This window comes from Solenopsis invicta, chromosome 2 (assembly GCF_016802725.1).
Source record: "Solenopsis invicta isolate M01_SB chromosome 2, UNIL_Sinv_3.0, whole genome shotgun sequence".
Lineage (NCBI taxonomy): Eukaryota > Metazoa > Arthropoda > Insecta > Hymenoptera > Formicidae > Solenopsis > Solenopsis invicta.
The window spans coordinates 12,546,392-12,563,096 of record NC_052665.1 but is presented as its reverse complement, the minus strand read 5'-3'; the positions used below and the strand labels follow the sequence as shown (position 1 = coordinate 12,563,096).

General features: G+C 40.3%; 1 protein-coding gene across 7 annotated transcripts in view; it reads left to right on the top strand.

Moving 5' to 3' along the window:
• The window catches only part of LOC105196762 (runt-related transcription factor 1), an 89,726-nt gene extending 88,060 nt beyond the window's left edge, over positions 1 to 1,666 (top strand). For all 7 annotated transcript variants that reach the window (XM_039446148.1, XM_039446151.1, XM_026135428.2 and 4 more), the window contains exon 7: positions 104 to 1,666. In XM_039446148.1, coding sequence (XP_039302082.1) covers positions 104 to 450 — 347 coding nt within the window. In that variant the 3' untranslated portion in view covers positions 451 to 1,666. The remainder of the gene's footprint in view (positions 1 to 103) is intronic.
• The last annotated feature ends 15,039 nt before the right edge of the window (positions 1,667 to 16,705 follow it).

The following is a 16,705-nucleotide window of genomic DNA, read 5'->3' as shown; positions in this document are numbered from 1 at the left end:
TTCGGAAGATCAGTAGAATCTTGGTTATCGAGAGGCTAGATCGGTCGACTATTTATCCTTGGCGAACTGACCAGCGTAGCTTCTCCTTCCTCGAATGTCACAGTCGTACCGGACACCACGACACCGGGTCAGTCCGATCCGTTGGATCCGCTGAGCAGCCTCATGTCCGGTAGCTCGTCCACCCAGAGATATCAAGACTACGTGTCACCCAGATCACTGTCCACTGACTCTAGCACAACCGAGAGTCCGGTGCACGAGGAGCAGGGCTTCGGGCAGAATTACGGCAACTACTTTCCAACGCCCGGTGTGCTTCCCAGCATCCTCTACTCCCAGCTGTACGGGAATCAGTTCCAGAATCCCGAGAGCGCCGAACAGAGGGCCGTCGCGGACAGTTGCAGCGTGAGGCAAGAAGAAGTCAGACCGGATAACAACGTCTGGAGACCATACTGAGAGAGCAATTTCTTATCGCACAATTCGACTGTCGAGAAATTGGGGAATTCCTGGAAGACGAGAGGGAAGTAACGCTTAATAGATCGCTCTTGAGGCTATCGGCTGTTGTGACGAGATCGGTCAATAATTCTTACGTGACGTCGTGATTCTTTGAGAACTATCCAAGTGTTGAGGACAATTCTCGATGGCGAATTAGCACTAGTGGGCATTAAAACTCGATTCGGAAAGAGCTCGGGAGGGGGCCGAATCCGTTCACCGAGGGACGTTTTTTCCGGAAAGCTTCGGGAATATAAAAATTGTTTTACCGGTTGTGTGTCTCACGCTAATGAATCTTAGGGGTGCAAATGAGCGAAGGGAGATTTGTAATTAAGTGAGAACGAATTGCGTACGAGAGAGCGAGTACGGGTGTGAAAGTGGTGATGACGACTACAATAATGATATTCGAAGGCTGTATATACGTGTACATAAAGCTAGAACATTGTCGTTTCATCGAATTATTATTCGCCGTCGTTTCCAACGATGCGATTTAGTTTTATCGATTATGTTTTCATAGTATATATATAATTGCGAACAACTGCTGCGGGATCGTGCAATATTGTCGAGACTGCCAATATCGGCGATTAGCTTCGTTTCTTTTTGTAAATACATATATCTTTCGTATATCTACGTTGCGCGCGTTCTGTTTTCCCTCCATTCGCGTTTACTTGAAAAACCTATCTTTTAGACTGAAGAAATCCGGCTCCACGCTTTCGGCAAGATATTTGCAGCGACCCTGAGTTATCTTGAGAAATCGACTGATTCGCGAAAGGCTATCACGTGCGGTCACGTTCGGGTCAAGCCAACCGATAAAATCGAATAGGTTTCGATTCGCGTGGGGTGAAAAAGTTTCCTGTCGCGTGAAAATGTCGCTGCGGGGGGAGCGCGCGAGCTGCGAAGTGCTCGCAAGTATTCAACGAACGTATGAACGAACGTGCCGGCATCGAAGATCTTACATCGAAATTTCTGCCAAAGAAACGAAAGCTCGAGGAACAACTCGCGAAGCAGTTTCGCGAGAAGCACCGTGCCGCGCCGGCAAGAAGCTTATTCGTTTTTGTAAACCGGCGACGGGTGCACTCTGCGTTTCCAAAAAAAAATGATTTCCGATATACATATCTACCGACCTATTGTTATCGTAGTTTTTGACCGAGTCGAAGTAAAAGTGTATTTCAAAATATAATCCACCTGACTTTTCTCTTTAATCTCCTACGTCACGTCTCCATCGTCCTTGATTCGTTATCCTCAAATTTTCATATATTTTATAAGATATAATATATGCCCCTTTTTACACCGATTTTATACAAGTTGTTACTTTTTACAACTTTTTATTTTTCTGCCGTAATATTTATGGTTTAATTTTTCTTTTTCTTTTTAGTGTCTCTTATTTTTTGGACGGTATCCTTCCTACTCTTGAAGTCGTCTTCGCTCAGATTATCATCATCATCTCGGAGGACTAGTGGCAGATCTACATAACAGGTAGGTAGGGAAACGAATCTCTACAGGGGTCTCGGTAACGCCAAGGGTTCTAAAGGATTCTCACTGACGGAAGTGCGTATATGCAAATTTGCAAAAGATTTAATTAAACCTGGTCTCGGGAGGGGAATTTGCGTCTGCCTCGTAGCTCCAGCCAAGTCGTATGTACGTATATGATGAAGGCGTGTTTCATATTTAGTACACCAAGTTAAGTTTATCACTGTAAACGGTATATCTCGGTGCTGCAGCAACGTATTTTTAAAGGCGTGGCACACCGCCAACCTCTTTCGACTATTAATTTTGTCAATTCTAACTATTGTCACAACATAATTTTACTGCAAATATACCGACGATAATAATAATATTTTGAAAGAAGAATGGAACATTCGCTATTTGTCGTAAATTAAAATTTTCGCGAAACAATTTTATCTCGTCACAACTCCTGATAATTAATACCAAACAACATTTGTAATTATGTCTGAATTTCGTAAATGCGAAAAGTCGGCTTCAAATTGGTCAAAGGATGCACTCTGGCGAAGTTTGATGCGGATTATAAAGCGGTCTGCATAAAGCAACGTACTTTTCTCATTCGATAACCGAGCTACCGCGCTCGGGCTAGTGTTTATCGCTGTTGCACACAGCGAGGACGACGAGTAACCTGATGGACATATGGCGGTACGCGTCGGGAGGACCGGGGGGGCGGGTACGACTCGTCGTTTATACGCGGTGCCGGCATAATGGAGTAGAGTGGAGTAGAGCACGGATAATGGAGTATGAAGAATAGCGTGCGGTGAATGTCGGGATAGTCCCTCTCACCCTTCCGCTTCCCGCGGCGACTCTTCGTTTTCCCGTCCTTCTTCCTCCCCGCGAGGACTCGCGTCCATTCTCTGGCGAGGGGGCGGCAAACTGGACACGGCTCGTTGACTCGAGCAGTTGGCCATACCGATTTATCGTCCCGCAACCACGCCGCGCTACCGATTCCGCGCTAAATCCACGATTCTGTCGGCGTTGCTCGGTGCTCATCTCTTTCCGGACGATTTTTCCGCGGTTCTTTTTTCTTTTGTTCTTTTTTTTTTCGACCTCACAGCCATCCTCACGACATGAGGATATATCGAAGAAGAGTGAATCTCGAATATCGAAACTCTTTTGTCGCAACTTGCGCATGCAGCTTCGCGTACTTCCTGAGTAATGAAGAACAATAATTACTTGCTGTAATGCAATTTATGACGCGGTTGGCCTAGCTTCTCTACGTGAAAGAAATTAAACGGTTGGAGGGATTGTAAAGGAACGGTTCGAATATGCAGTAAATTTTGCACAATACGCAACAGTGTTTCTATAGAACATATTTGAAATCACATAACTTGAAATTGATAGTAATGTTTAATTTTGATGGTAATATTTAATTTCTGTAATTATATAATTATTCGTGCTGTTCTGTTTTGTCTGAGCTTATTTGGCTCAAAATGTATTTTATTTTTTTACTAATATTTTATTTAAAAACTAGTTTCTTCGATATTTTGATAACTTCATCATTAACGTAAAATTTATTTTTTTAATTTTTTTTTCTGAGTTTTTTGATTGTATTGACCACAAAACGGTATAGTAATATACACAGAAAAAAATTAGTATCAAATTAAAACTAATATATTCTATTTAACAAACATATTACAATTATTTTTTTTATGTAAGTTGGAATATAAAATCTTTAAAGAATTGATAATCTAAAAGAAACGCAACTTTATTTATATAAAAAAATTTTGAAATATAATTTAAAAAAAAATATATTTATTTCAATAAAAATTTTCACGAGTTAGGAGGAAAAAAGTATTAGATAAGAATTAATATCTTTAAACCAAGAATTTGATTAGAGTTTATTATAGAATGTAGGATTTGTTTTCTATTTAATTTTATATTTTTTAGAACTTTTTTTATAATTGTATACTAAATTTGAACAACAGAGGTAATAACAGCATTTGCATAAAAAATTGCGAAAATTCTGGTACATTTTTTTTTTAATTACACATTGGCCGACATTAATTTGTATAATCGAGTCAATTATTCAATCAATATGTTATTTAGTTATTACATTAATAAGACGATTGTGACTGCCACTGATTTTCTATTGAATGAAACTGGAGATGAAAAGGCACGAACAAAAAGTGCCCCAGAGCCCCACATACCAGTCGAACCAAACGCGCTGTACACACATACGCATACCTTCCACATCTTTTCTACGCATAGAGCGCACGTGGCGTTCCCCGTAAACGTCCTCTCTGGTCGGCAGCAGTGGCGGCCGCGGTGGTACGGGGGTGGTTTTGGAGGTGGCAGCGAGGGAATCGCGGTGACGAGGCGGCAGAGGGGAATGGTCGTTACACGCACCGGTCACTGCCACCCCCCTGGCTATCGTCGACATGACCCCCTTCCCCATGCAAAATCACCCTTTGTCGCGCACGATGGGAAATTACTTTTTGTCCGTCGATTACGGGGTGAATTTTCGGACAACGAGACCCGATCATTTTGAACGAGATACGACTCCGATTCGAGACGTCTCCGCATAAGGGTGTCATCATCATGGCGAACAACATAGCGAATCACGTTCTGTTATTTATTATAAGCCGTTTAGTTCAGTAATAATTAATCAAATATTAATTAATCGGCCAAAGAAATTAATCTTTTCTGTTTTAGTTTTATCACCGTTGCTAAAATAAGCTAATCAGGATTTTTTCAAAATTACTTTTTATGAGATCAATCATTAAACGATATTAGACAATTAGAAGAATCATTATTAAATTTTATTAAAAAATTTTCGATTTTCTTTATTATTGCCAAATTTTCTAATAAAATCAATGCGATTAACATTACAAATTTCTTCAATAATTTATTTATCATATTATAAGCGTGATTTTCTATATTTTAAGATCGCATGAAACGTTGTCAGGTAGACAGCATCGTATTAAATTCCACGCCGATTCGTGCATTGCATGACGATGCTCGGAAATAAGAGAGAGACTTGACGAAGTGTGCCCGCGGGGCCACCAGCCCTTGATTACCAAGATCTTCATCTACATGCTAAACATCGTTCCACGGCACCGTCTTGAATACTCTTGTACTTACGTATGTATCTAGATCCATGGCCCGCGGATCCCCGTCTCCGTTTGCTCGCAGCACCCTCCCCGATCTTCCTGACACCCTATGAAACGCATTGCCGTACCATCTGTATGATGTTTGCTTAGATTAAATTAACCGACCGTAAAGCCGTCCTTTGTTCTTCGTGCGGCGCGGCGAAAATGCCGACACGCCGAAAGGAACGGGAAAAGAGAGAATGTCAAGGGGAAAAAAGAGCTTTACTTGCACGGGGATCCTGGGATTTTTCGCGTGTTCAGATTGTGAACTGAAATCAGACCTGCTACATTTTATCAACGGTATAAAATGTTCAACGTTGAAATATAAGCAACGTTATGACAATTAGCAACTGGGAGCAATAAATAATCTTTTTTTTTTGTATTTTATAAGGATAGAAAAAGAGAAGAATTTAGATAAGATGTAAAAATGCAATTTATTGATAAGGTTCTTCAAAGAAGGCGCCATCTTTCTTATTGGTAACTAAGCGTACTGGTGACTTCTTAAAAGACGCTTGCCGGCGGTGCAACTTCTTTAAGAAAATATCCTTATTCTTTCTTTCTTACCGACTCGTTTGCCCTGGGCAACTTAATAGTTGTTCACCCCCTAATCTTACGTCGATTCAGTAGCAAAAAGTTAGAAAAGTTGATTCTTCAAAGTGATCGTCCTCTTAATCTATAAACCTTCTTAATCTATAAACATTTTTCTGAATCAAGAAATCCAAGTTACCGTGAGGAAAAATGTTTCTGACATTTTTTGAAAAATTATTACAAAATTGATCTTTGGAAGATGTTAAATTAATGAATTATATTTTGCTAGTGGCAATTACTTTTTGCACTTTTTTTAAACTCGTTTTTTACCGACCTTTTCGCGAGCTGCCTTACCACGAGGGTGACGTTTTCTTAGAAGAAGGGTGCGAAAAGGAGGAGGGTGAGTCTTCTTAAATGTCTTTACCATCTTCCTCGTACGAGGGCGACACTGGTACCGTCTTAAGAAAAAAGATTGATAAAACAATTAGTTTATCTTAATCTCATTATGCGTACTTTGCGTTTCCTCAAAGCTGGGGTTTCAGTTTCTTTTTGTGTAACTAATAACTAGTTTGTAAAGTTTGATTTGCGGTAAGTTTCAGCGAGAACTTTTCCATCTAATGAACACTTATTTAACAGAGAATAAAATATCTTTCTCTGTTAAATAAATTAATTTGAGAAAAATATTTTCTATTTGAATAATATGCCAATCCTTTTACTTTTCACCATTTACACTTGAATAAATATTCTAGAAAAGAAACTTTTTTATGAGAAGATATTTATAGTTCAAGCCAATAGTTTGAAATATCTGCGTAAAATAAATTAAAGTAAATAAAAAATAAGCCTTAAATATCGTGTTTCTTAAAATAAAACAAATGCAAAAAATATGTTTTTGAACACTTTTCTAAATATCTTAATATTATATATTAATATTTACATGCACGTGCTAATACTACTCGTTCTAAATGTGAGAACAATATTTTTGAACATTTTTTGAACTGATCCACCGAGCTCTCGTGTGAATCATGAGCATCCAGGCATCTGGTCATCGTCAAGTTGGTTGGTTAGCCATTTCTCGGCGTTCGATTCCCCGACTCCGAAGAACCTGGTCAAACGCGCCAGAGAAATATGCGAGAGCCTGACCTGAAGCAGTAGAGAGAGATCTCGGAGTATCTTGGCCGGGTCTCGCCGGTAGCTAGGCAACCCACCTCCGGGGCCCACCGTCTCCTCCTTCTCCTCATCTCTGCTCTCGCTCTCTACCCCTTGCCACCTTTTCCTCCACGAGACTGTGCCTCCTCTTCCTCCTCCTCTTCCTCTTCCTTCTCCTCTTCCTCTCCTCCAACTACCTCTGCCACTACCACCTCGACCACCGACCCTCTTTCAAAATCCCTCTCCCCCCGCTGCTTTCTCGACCATCCATCCGCCACCCCCAACGGCCGCGCACTCACCTCCTCCCTTACCGCGGGTGCGCGGGTTCCCCCAGTCGCTGCCGCAACGGCCACGCTGGGGTACCTCAGAACCCTAGGCTGCAACCTGCCAGGTTGCCCACCTCCGCGAGGTGCCAAGACTCGTGAGAACTCTCACGGAAAAATTCTAGTCGATCGTCGTAACTTGACGACGGCCCGCTATTCAGAGCGGGCTTCTCGGGGAAGATGAAACAAAAACGCAACGTGATTTCTACATGAATGCATTCTATATTGTCATGACGAATGCCGCTATTGTCTTTCTTCTCAAGATAAAATCAGAATAAAAAAGTTGATCAAACTCTTCTTTTAAATTCTAAATTAGTATTGATCGACATAAATATATATTAAATAAATATTAAAATTAAGAGTATATTATATAATGCTAGTTGTCTCACATAGATATTTACTTCTTTGAGCCGTATAAAATAGATAGAATCGATGGAGTGTACAAATTATTTATGTATGAACAATAAGATTTATTAAGATTTTTCTCAAATGCTTTTTCTGTTCAACAAGTCCCTTTTTTATTTATACATTTGTGATTATCGCGATTTAATGATTTAATTCAAATTCCTCGGAGAATTGTCGTCAACGACGGCCTGTCGTTGAAAATCTTAACGGTTTCCTGGGCTCCATTTTGTTTTGCGGTTGGAATGCGCGGTGCGTGCATGAACAAGGCGGTTCTGCGCATCGTCTTGCGGTTGGTTTGTGGTTCTGGGGGTGGCTAGGCCCGATCATTGGCCGCGGGGGTGTCAGGGGTGGTTTTTGGGGGTGTGGTGGCACCTTGCGGTTTGCGGGCTGATCTGCCACCAGAAGGGGGCGGCCCTCTTATCGACCTTCTATTGGTTCTCCTTAGGATGGTGAGGAATTGACTTTAGAGTGAAGGATTTAATCAACATACCGACTGATGTCCTCTAGTCTCTATATAAAAATTTTTGTTGTATTATTAATTAATATACTATTGATTATTATTGATTACTGTATAGGAGAAGAAAAACTTCATGTAACTATTTTATAATTAAAATACGTTAGTACTCATAAAACAACAGTATCTTTTATTTTTCTAAGATTTTAGTGTGAAATGTTCAATAATGTAAATTTGAAGTTATAAAGGATGAAGGGACTTTCCTGATAAAATTGAAACATTCTATTCTTCTTTCTCTCGGATGAATTCTGGCTGTATAGCAAATAAATATAACAAATACAAGACTTTAACAATCCGATTTTGCGCAATTTCTTGCGCGCTATAAAATATAATGATTGGATGTGTGATACGCTCTGTGCATATATCGTAGATCTAACATGAGCAGCAAGCGGGTAGAAATTAAACGATCTTTTCAAATTCGTAGGCTTGTATATTACTTGGCTCACTCAGCCAGCATTGAAACAACCCTCGCCTGGGGATGCTACTCCCGACGTTTAATTACGCGTCCCTCCGTGAAGCGACGAAGGCTCCCTTTCATTAAGGCAATAATTTTAATAATTTTTATCTTTCTGTATAATCTGCCTAATTAAAATTACGCTTTGATCGCGCCGCAGTGCCCGCCTCTACTTAATACCGTTTCCCCAACGGCATTTTGCACTGTCTGCCGTCTTAATGTATGGTATCATTCAGCGAGTTCTTAGCTTACCTCGTATTACCAAATTTGTGAAATATACTTGAATTTAACACGTATTAATATGAACATTGGCTGTAACTGCTTTTTGATTACAATGAATACTTTTTGGACGGGAAAGGGTTAAGAAAAGTAGAATTAAAGAAATTGGTGAGATCTTTCCAAAATAAAATCCATGGAAAGCGAAGAGAGCATCGTATCGAATCGAGGTATCTTTTAGAAGACTACGAAATTTACGTTATCAGTGCGTGTTCCTTTAACGCTTTTCGTTTCAGCTAACACTTTTGAAAACTTTCCAACCCGCTCGTCCCTTCTCATTCATCTCGCTTTTCTCAGCTCTTTTCGCTAGTCGGCCGCCCACGCAAAAAGATCCAAAGGACTGGGGGTTGTTTAGGTAGATACGGAAAAGTGATGAGAGAGAGAGAGAGAGAGAGAGAGAGAGAGAGAGAGAGAGAAAGAGAGGAAGAAAGATATATCGACTCGCGAAGGAAAAAGAGGCACCGTATTCAAATGTTGATGAAATTGACCAGACGCGCTTTGATCTGGCCTCTTCAAATATTCGCCAAGAGATTGGAGTGAACATCTGAGGAAAGCGAGAATTATCTTTACCGGTTGGAAAAGGAGGAAATTCGACGAGCACGCTTCACTGCGCATACACTATCCGAATTATTCGCTCGCGATCACCGATTACTACGCGCGTGAATTTTTACACTGCGACAAAAAGAAATTTTTAAGTACAACATATTTTGATAAAAAAAATTCAGATGTTTAAACTCACATTATGCATATAGAGAATAGATATTATTTTTCTATTTCTTTTGCATTAAAATAAAGAAATTTCACGCACACACATAGCGAATTGTAAATACAGTGAAGTATTTCTCATCGTAATAAACGAGCCGTCGTTTTTCCAAGCAACGGAAGTCGCAGACTTTCTACAAGTTTGCACGTGTCAGTGTGTAGCATTTGTTCCTCGTTCGACCGAGCGCGCCGCGCATTAGTGTGCTTTATGTGAGGAGCGGCTGCCGCGGAACGAACGTAGGGCATGCACCCTCCGTTGGATTTAATATTTAAAAGCGCATCTGAAATATGTCGATTCTGGCACCATAAACACGAGGGCACCGACTCGCCTCTTAGTCGCTCGGAGTGTCTCGCATGATTTATTCGTCGCGTTACTACCTGGACCGTGAGGTTTACCCGAGGCGGAATTTGCATTCTCACGTATATCCTCAGTCAGTAAACTATTTAAACATTTAGCTCAGCTTTTTGAACTCATTTCGAAAGTTGCAGCAAATTATTCGCACTTAAAAATGGAATGATTTTCTTTTCTCCAAATTTTTCTGTAATTAGATTTTCAGTACTTCTTTTTCGATTGTTTGCTTATGATATTAATTATTTTTTACTATTGACCAATTTACAACCACGAAAGAAAGACTCGTTCTATGTTACCGTACTGAGAAAAAAAATTTTTGAAAAACTAGTCCGATACGTGCAACTAAATATTGAGTTAATTTGATTTAATTAAGTTTTGGTTAAAAAATTGGAATGATTGGCATGAATAAACTATACCTTTTTTTGTGCAATTAACCCAATGTTTAGTTGATCGTATCGAACTAAATATTTTAGTATTTTAACAAATTTTCTTTCTCAGAGTGCTGTGGTTAACGCTTTCATTAGACATCTTATACCTAATTAGAAACTCATTCTACGGTCGCGAAGGGCACTCAGAAATTCCTCGGCAGGCTGCAGGGTCCAATAAGAACTCCCTCATCTTCTTCGAAAGTTATGCGCAACGTTTGGCCTACCCTACAACACTGTAAATCCCCACGTAATGTACACACATGAGACGCGGGACCCACCCCGAGGTAGCATCGTAACCTTCGCAGCCCTCTCCACGGTGGCACCATCGACCCCCTTAAACGCGAATTTGATATTCGTAAATCTGCCGGCCGGTCTCCATAAATCAAAACTACCCTCCCTTGGTTTGGTCCGCGGAGAGAGATCCACGCAGTGGCGAGAGAGGAGGAGCAAAGTACCCTCTTGGTAAAGTCTGCAACATCCGCTCGACATCTTTCGTTCTTTTAAAAATTGATTTCTTGCGCGCGCTTTGATGCCGCGCGGGAACATGGAATTCTTTTAGGCAACTTAGCGTGCACTTTATTCGTCGATGAACTTGTTCCGTCATTTTAATATTTTAGACCGTCAGCCCTACGATTAAAATATTGTTGTTGTTAAACTCCTCATAGGTCACCACGCTTAGATAGCATTATTTCTATTTATTATTTTGCATGTGATATATTTATAATTTTCATAAGATATGGATATAATATTTCCACGCTTCTTATACAAAGCATCACTTTTGTCAATAGCAGTTCCAGTTGATAGGAATTATTAAATAATTTAGCGTTCAAGTCGAAGCGTGTCGCGAGAAGGGGTAAGCGCTGCTTCGATAAGAGGAGGGGAAAGGGTGGAGGTTTTTCGACGAAATACCTCGCGCGATACCGCGCATTCTTGCCATGGGAGTCACCGCCGCGCCCTTAATTAAAAATCCAACGAACCCCCAAAAATGAGCCCCCGCGGTAGCGCGCGAAAGAGAGACGCACTAACAGAGAAAGGGCACTTTCTCCCCCGTGAAAGAGAGAAGGACAAGGGGTGCTAGAGGGCCACAGTTAAGGGTGGGTTGTACGTCGAGGCAGACCGCATTCTTTCGTTTAATTCCCGCGAATTTATAGGAGCGAGAGACGACAAACCGTGCCGCAATACCCGTTGCGCGGCCTTTTCCGTGTTCCTCCTCGTTGCAGACTCACCCTTAAAAAGTATTGCCATCCCACGTGGCCGTAATTGGATCCGATGCTGTCGTAGGAGGACCACGCGCCTTTATTGCCCTTCTCCTCGTACGTACCACCGTAAATCCTGCGTTTTAACAATACTTTATTTAAATTTTCAGTAGAGACGCATTACTGCGCGTGTATGTAGCGCAAACAAAAATTATTATTCGTGAACAATAGCTGTGACATAAGAGATTAATCGCGCGTTCATATTCGCATTCGCATACGTTGAGAAATCGGTGTAGTGGTACCGTCAAGATGATGTTCGATAATCGAGAGAGAAATCTATACCGCATGTCGTCGACGCCGTTTAGTTTTGAGGGAAACCGAGACCGAGGCTCGTGAACGAGGGTAACCGAGCAAGGCGGCCAAGGAGGGAGCCAGCTGAAATAATTAAACCGACGCAAGTTTTTACGACAAGGTGTTCATTACCGTGGGTAATTAAGACGCCCCTTAACTAGACCCGCTAACCACCCCCGGGGGTGGTAAACCAACTTCTCGGTCGGCACCGCGTGGGGGACGTTACCGCCTTGGAGAAAGTGGAAAGTCGTCTCGTCGGCAGGAGAGACTCGACGAGGAAAAGTTTTCCCGTTTTTATAAGCGGCCGGACTATTATCGGCGATTATGTTAACGTCGGCTTTCCTGCTATCGTCGGAACTACGGTGAATCGTTTTAATGAAACGCTTCTCCGTACATTTTTAAATCTTTCCGTAGTCAAAGTGGTTGACCCTTCATCATTAGCGTGTATATTTTTCGAAAGTTTTAACAATTAATCCAATCGAGTTTTGTTACAAAAGATAATAATTTAAACTTATTTAAATTTAGTTTTAAACATAAATATGAAAAAAAGCCAACACAAGCAAATCTTGGGACGCTTAATAATAATTATTGTATGACTTTTGTTTACAATCTCTCGTGAATTGCGCGTTTTCATCGAGCTTGAAAAATGAACTGAAGCCAGAATACATAATATCAAACAAATTTAATTGAAGAGCAATTTAATGATACTCATGCTCATGAATATCTTAAAACATAGTAAAGAAATTATTGTATGAAATAACACCTCTGCTAGGACGCGAACCTATATTTATTCTGCTCCGAAAATCAGACTTCCAAGTTTTCGCGGATGGCTACGAGAACTGAATAGAGCCGTTGTTGTTTTGAAAGACAAGCAAGCCTCAAGTACGTCGAGTCGGGTATTAGCGAGGATCCAAATATCGGCTAAATCCTTTCTAAGCTGTGCTCTGGCTAGGGAATTAGCTTGGCCCTGCGCCCGCATTAATAAGTGACCGTCCTGGGCAAACAATGCCAGTGATCCCTTGATTTCAAGGCTAGCATCTTCTATGTTAGTATTAAACTAAGGGATCGTAATGCTCTTAAGATATTTCTGCATAGCTTCTTTTCATCTATCAATATCTGATTTGCATTATAACAATCTCATTTGATTAATGCTGTTACTATACCTAGTCCAAAGAGTTTAATTTATCAAGGAAGCGAATAGATGTTCAACAAGTTTATATATATTTTTATCATACATTTTTAATAATTCTTGTATAATCAATGTCGAAAACATCTATATCAGAGATAGCTAATTTCCTGCGTGCTTTACATTGGCGAGACTTAATCGGGGAATCGATCCTAATCTTACCCGAGACACTGGAATACTTGTGGGCGAAGGTAAGGCAGTCAGGGTCAACAAATCTTCGACCGGCAAACCTCAGACAGATCTTGATATATATATCGAAAACAGCGGCATGTATCCAGACCTCGCAGACAGAGAATGGAGAGCGCGGGATAGTCGGAGTATGCTGGGGTGTAGGTGGTAGGTACGAGGTAGGACCGTGCGCTTGAGGGGGGCATAACTCATCCCCCGGAGCTAGTGTCGGTGATGTACGGCGGTTGTGGGACAGTCCGGAGGATGAGGTCTATCGGTAGGAGACGATGGCGAGGGCGGATCAGCCCTTAATAAGGCAGAGTGCACGCGAGCTGAGTGCAAAAGAGAGTGAGCAGAGACGAGATCGAGTGCTGGCCTAGTCTGCAGGTTTGAACGCGAGAATCTCAGACCTCGGTCGTTATTTGATACCGAAAATCACTCGTAAAATAAATCTCCTTTAAAATAAAAAGACATAAGACTTAAGAAAGAGTTATAAGAATTAATTATTAAATAATTATTTTTAAAATTTTACATATCACAAAATTGAATAAATACATTATAGATTTGTATCGTAATGAAGGATTGCTCCATCGAGATACGCGTAACGCAGCGGTGAAAATTAATAAAAATAAATCTGACTTTATTATTAAATAAAAAGAGAGAACGTTCTTTTGCGGATAAGTTTTATTATTTACTTAAATATGTATAATATTATTATTAGACGGAAAGAATAATTTTGGTGAAATATTAAAAAATTTATTTAGATACAAATCTGAAAATAATTTTGTTGGACTCTCAAAATAATTATGTAGAACGTTTAAACTGGTTGCTGGAATGCCAAAACATTTTGTAGTATTATTATCATGTCCATATTGGTGTAACAAAATTGTGCTTACATATTTTAGCAGAACCGTTCTTTCTGTGTACATAACATATCGTTAAGAAGCGATACAATAAACATTTTTGTTTTTATGATTGGCATATGTTTAGTTAGCATATGTTTAGTTAGTACAAAATTTAGCTTAGAATATTAGAAAATAAGGAACAATTGCTCAATGCGTAAATCATACCTCATTATTTTATATTTTTATTAAATATGAGCAAAATTTAATGTCAAAGATAGAAAGTAAATGAGAAATAAGTAATAGACAAAAATTATTTTGGGTTATATTTTTTCGCAACTTATCACAAATTGGCAACAATTTACTGATGAATTCCAACCCATATACTTGAGAATCCGTGGACTGGACAAGTGACAATTTGTTATTTACAATATAAGATAAAATTGATATCCACATGTAACGGGAAATCTGCAAATTATTTGGACAAACATAGTTATAATATTAAAATATCTGAAACATCAAGCTACAACTTTTAACGTTTATGTATACAAATCAGAACCCAATAGAAAATATAAAAAAAATTTTAAGTATAATAGTACTCATTTAGCAACTATTTATTGATTTGTGTCTAAAGAACAACGAATAATTTGTTTCTATTAAAATGGAGTGTAAATTGTAAACATATATAATTTCATTGAAATTTCAATCAAATTTATTGATATGTATCGGACTTTTAAAACAAAATACGCGGTGAATCATGAATGCGAAACAAGCCGGAGCATAGATACACCTACCGATCGTCGTCGAAGAGGACAAAGGGGAGGGGAAGGTGTCCGTACACCGAAGCGTAGAATACAGAGGCGTCGACCACCACCGCCACCACCTCACGAAAGGGGAAATTCCATGTGGCAGAGTTATGGCCCTTGGAGGTGCCGCTGGAGAGCTTGTCTCCAGGCTGGCTCTCGAAGAGCCCTCTCTTTTTTGCATCCGGCGCCCCGTAACAAAAAAAGGAAGAAAGGGACAGAGGAGAAGAACGGCCGAAGAAGAGGAGAGCGCCCGCACCATCGGCTTCTCCAGTCTCGTTTAAAAGTGATAAATGCGCAGTTGGGAATATGACTGAGAAAAATAACGCCGGGGGCTAGGCGGAGGAGAGCGGGTTGCCGAAGGGGCTGAAGAGAAGCGGGATAGGGAGGGGGTTGCCGATTGGGGCTCGAGAAATCGAAAAACTAATATCCGCCCCCGGAGGCCGTTTGTTTCGTATTGTTTCGGACGCCAGACTCCCAGGCGGTTGTCTTTGGCGTGATTGAGTATCGCCATTCTTCATGAATTTCGCGCTTTCTTTTTATCGCGTCTCGAGCTTCCCCGGTGACGACCGGTGTAACGAGGGGCAGAGACGCGAAGAGAGCTGATTGAAGCGCTAATATCATGGTCATGGTCTACATGCAAGATTTTCAAATTAATGTCAGGCGATTTCTTATAGCATACGATAGCTTATGATGATCAATTGTGATTTTGAAAAGATAGACTAGATCAGAGTTTCCCAAACTTACGAGAATCGCTATCTATTTTTCAATACTACAAACATTCATGATTTATATAGTTTTAAGAATTATTAAAAAAAAGCGATAAGGGAGAGGGAGTAAATTGATTATTTATTTATAACACTTTATTTCTCTTACTTATTAATTTTTTAAAGGTATGACTTTATAAAAATTATTTCTTACATTGAGTGAGGTATAAAAGTTTGAAGAATGTGCTTATTTTCAATTGCTGTTGATAATATTTGTAACGTTGCATTAAAGCGAATTGTTTTCATGTATAAACAGTTAAATAGACATTTTTTTCGAAATTTAGTTTCGATTCTTATCATAGCTGAAACATTTTTCGCGATCAAAAATCGGCTCGCGATTTTGTGAATCCCTAGAACCAGATAAATGGCAATCTGTTATTTACAATATAAGATAGAATTAATATCCATGTAATAGGTAATCTGCGAATTACTCCAACAAACATAAGGGATGCTGAAGTTTGGCCCTTCCTGCTTAGTTGGTCAACAAACTCACAAGGGCACCGCGCTTTAAGGGAGGTTAATACGAATACCCTGAAGGGTGTAAATACGGGGCCATCCAATATCTCTAGCTCTCGTAAGCCCCGCCATCCTTAATTATCGTACACCGCGATGAGCCACAATGAAGCCGATTAGGAGGTTTAATATGCGAACAATATAATATCTTTGCCAGCTTTCGGAAAATGTCCGGTAAACAGTAAGAAAAATTTAAAAGAAATGTGTGTCGTGTTTTGGTTAAAATTGGCGCGATACATTTCGAGAAGAAACAGCGACAAGCAGCGGCGCGCGCCGTGCATGGGGCTGCGGCAGTTTGTTCTGCAAGGCAGGTAATGACCATTTAAATGCATGGAATTAATGTAATGTGGAGGAAATGTTCTCGTCGCGTCTACGGAGGCAGTCGCCATAGCCGAATAAAATTCGCGGCGTTGTACCCACGTGCCTCGTTTCGTCCCTCCGCGGGCCGCACCGATTCGACTAACTAGAAAGTCATTCCAGATTTCAACCGCGAGAGCGTAACCGAAAAAAAAAATAACCTCGGTTTGCCCAATCGACACTTTCGCAGATTTTTGTCGCTCGATGAATCCGCAAAGCGATTAACGATATTTTAGGGTGCGTGGAATGCGGT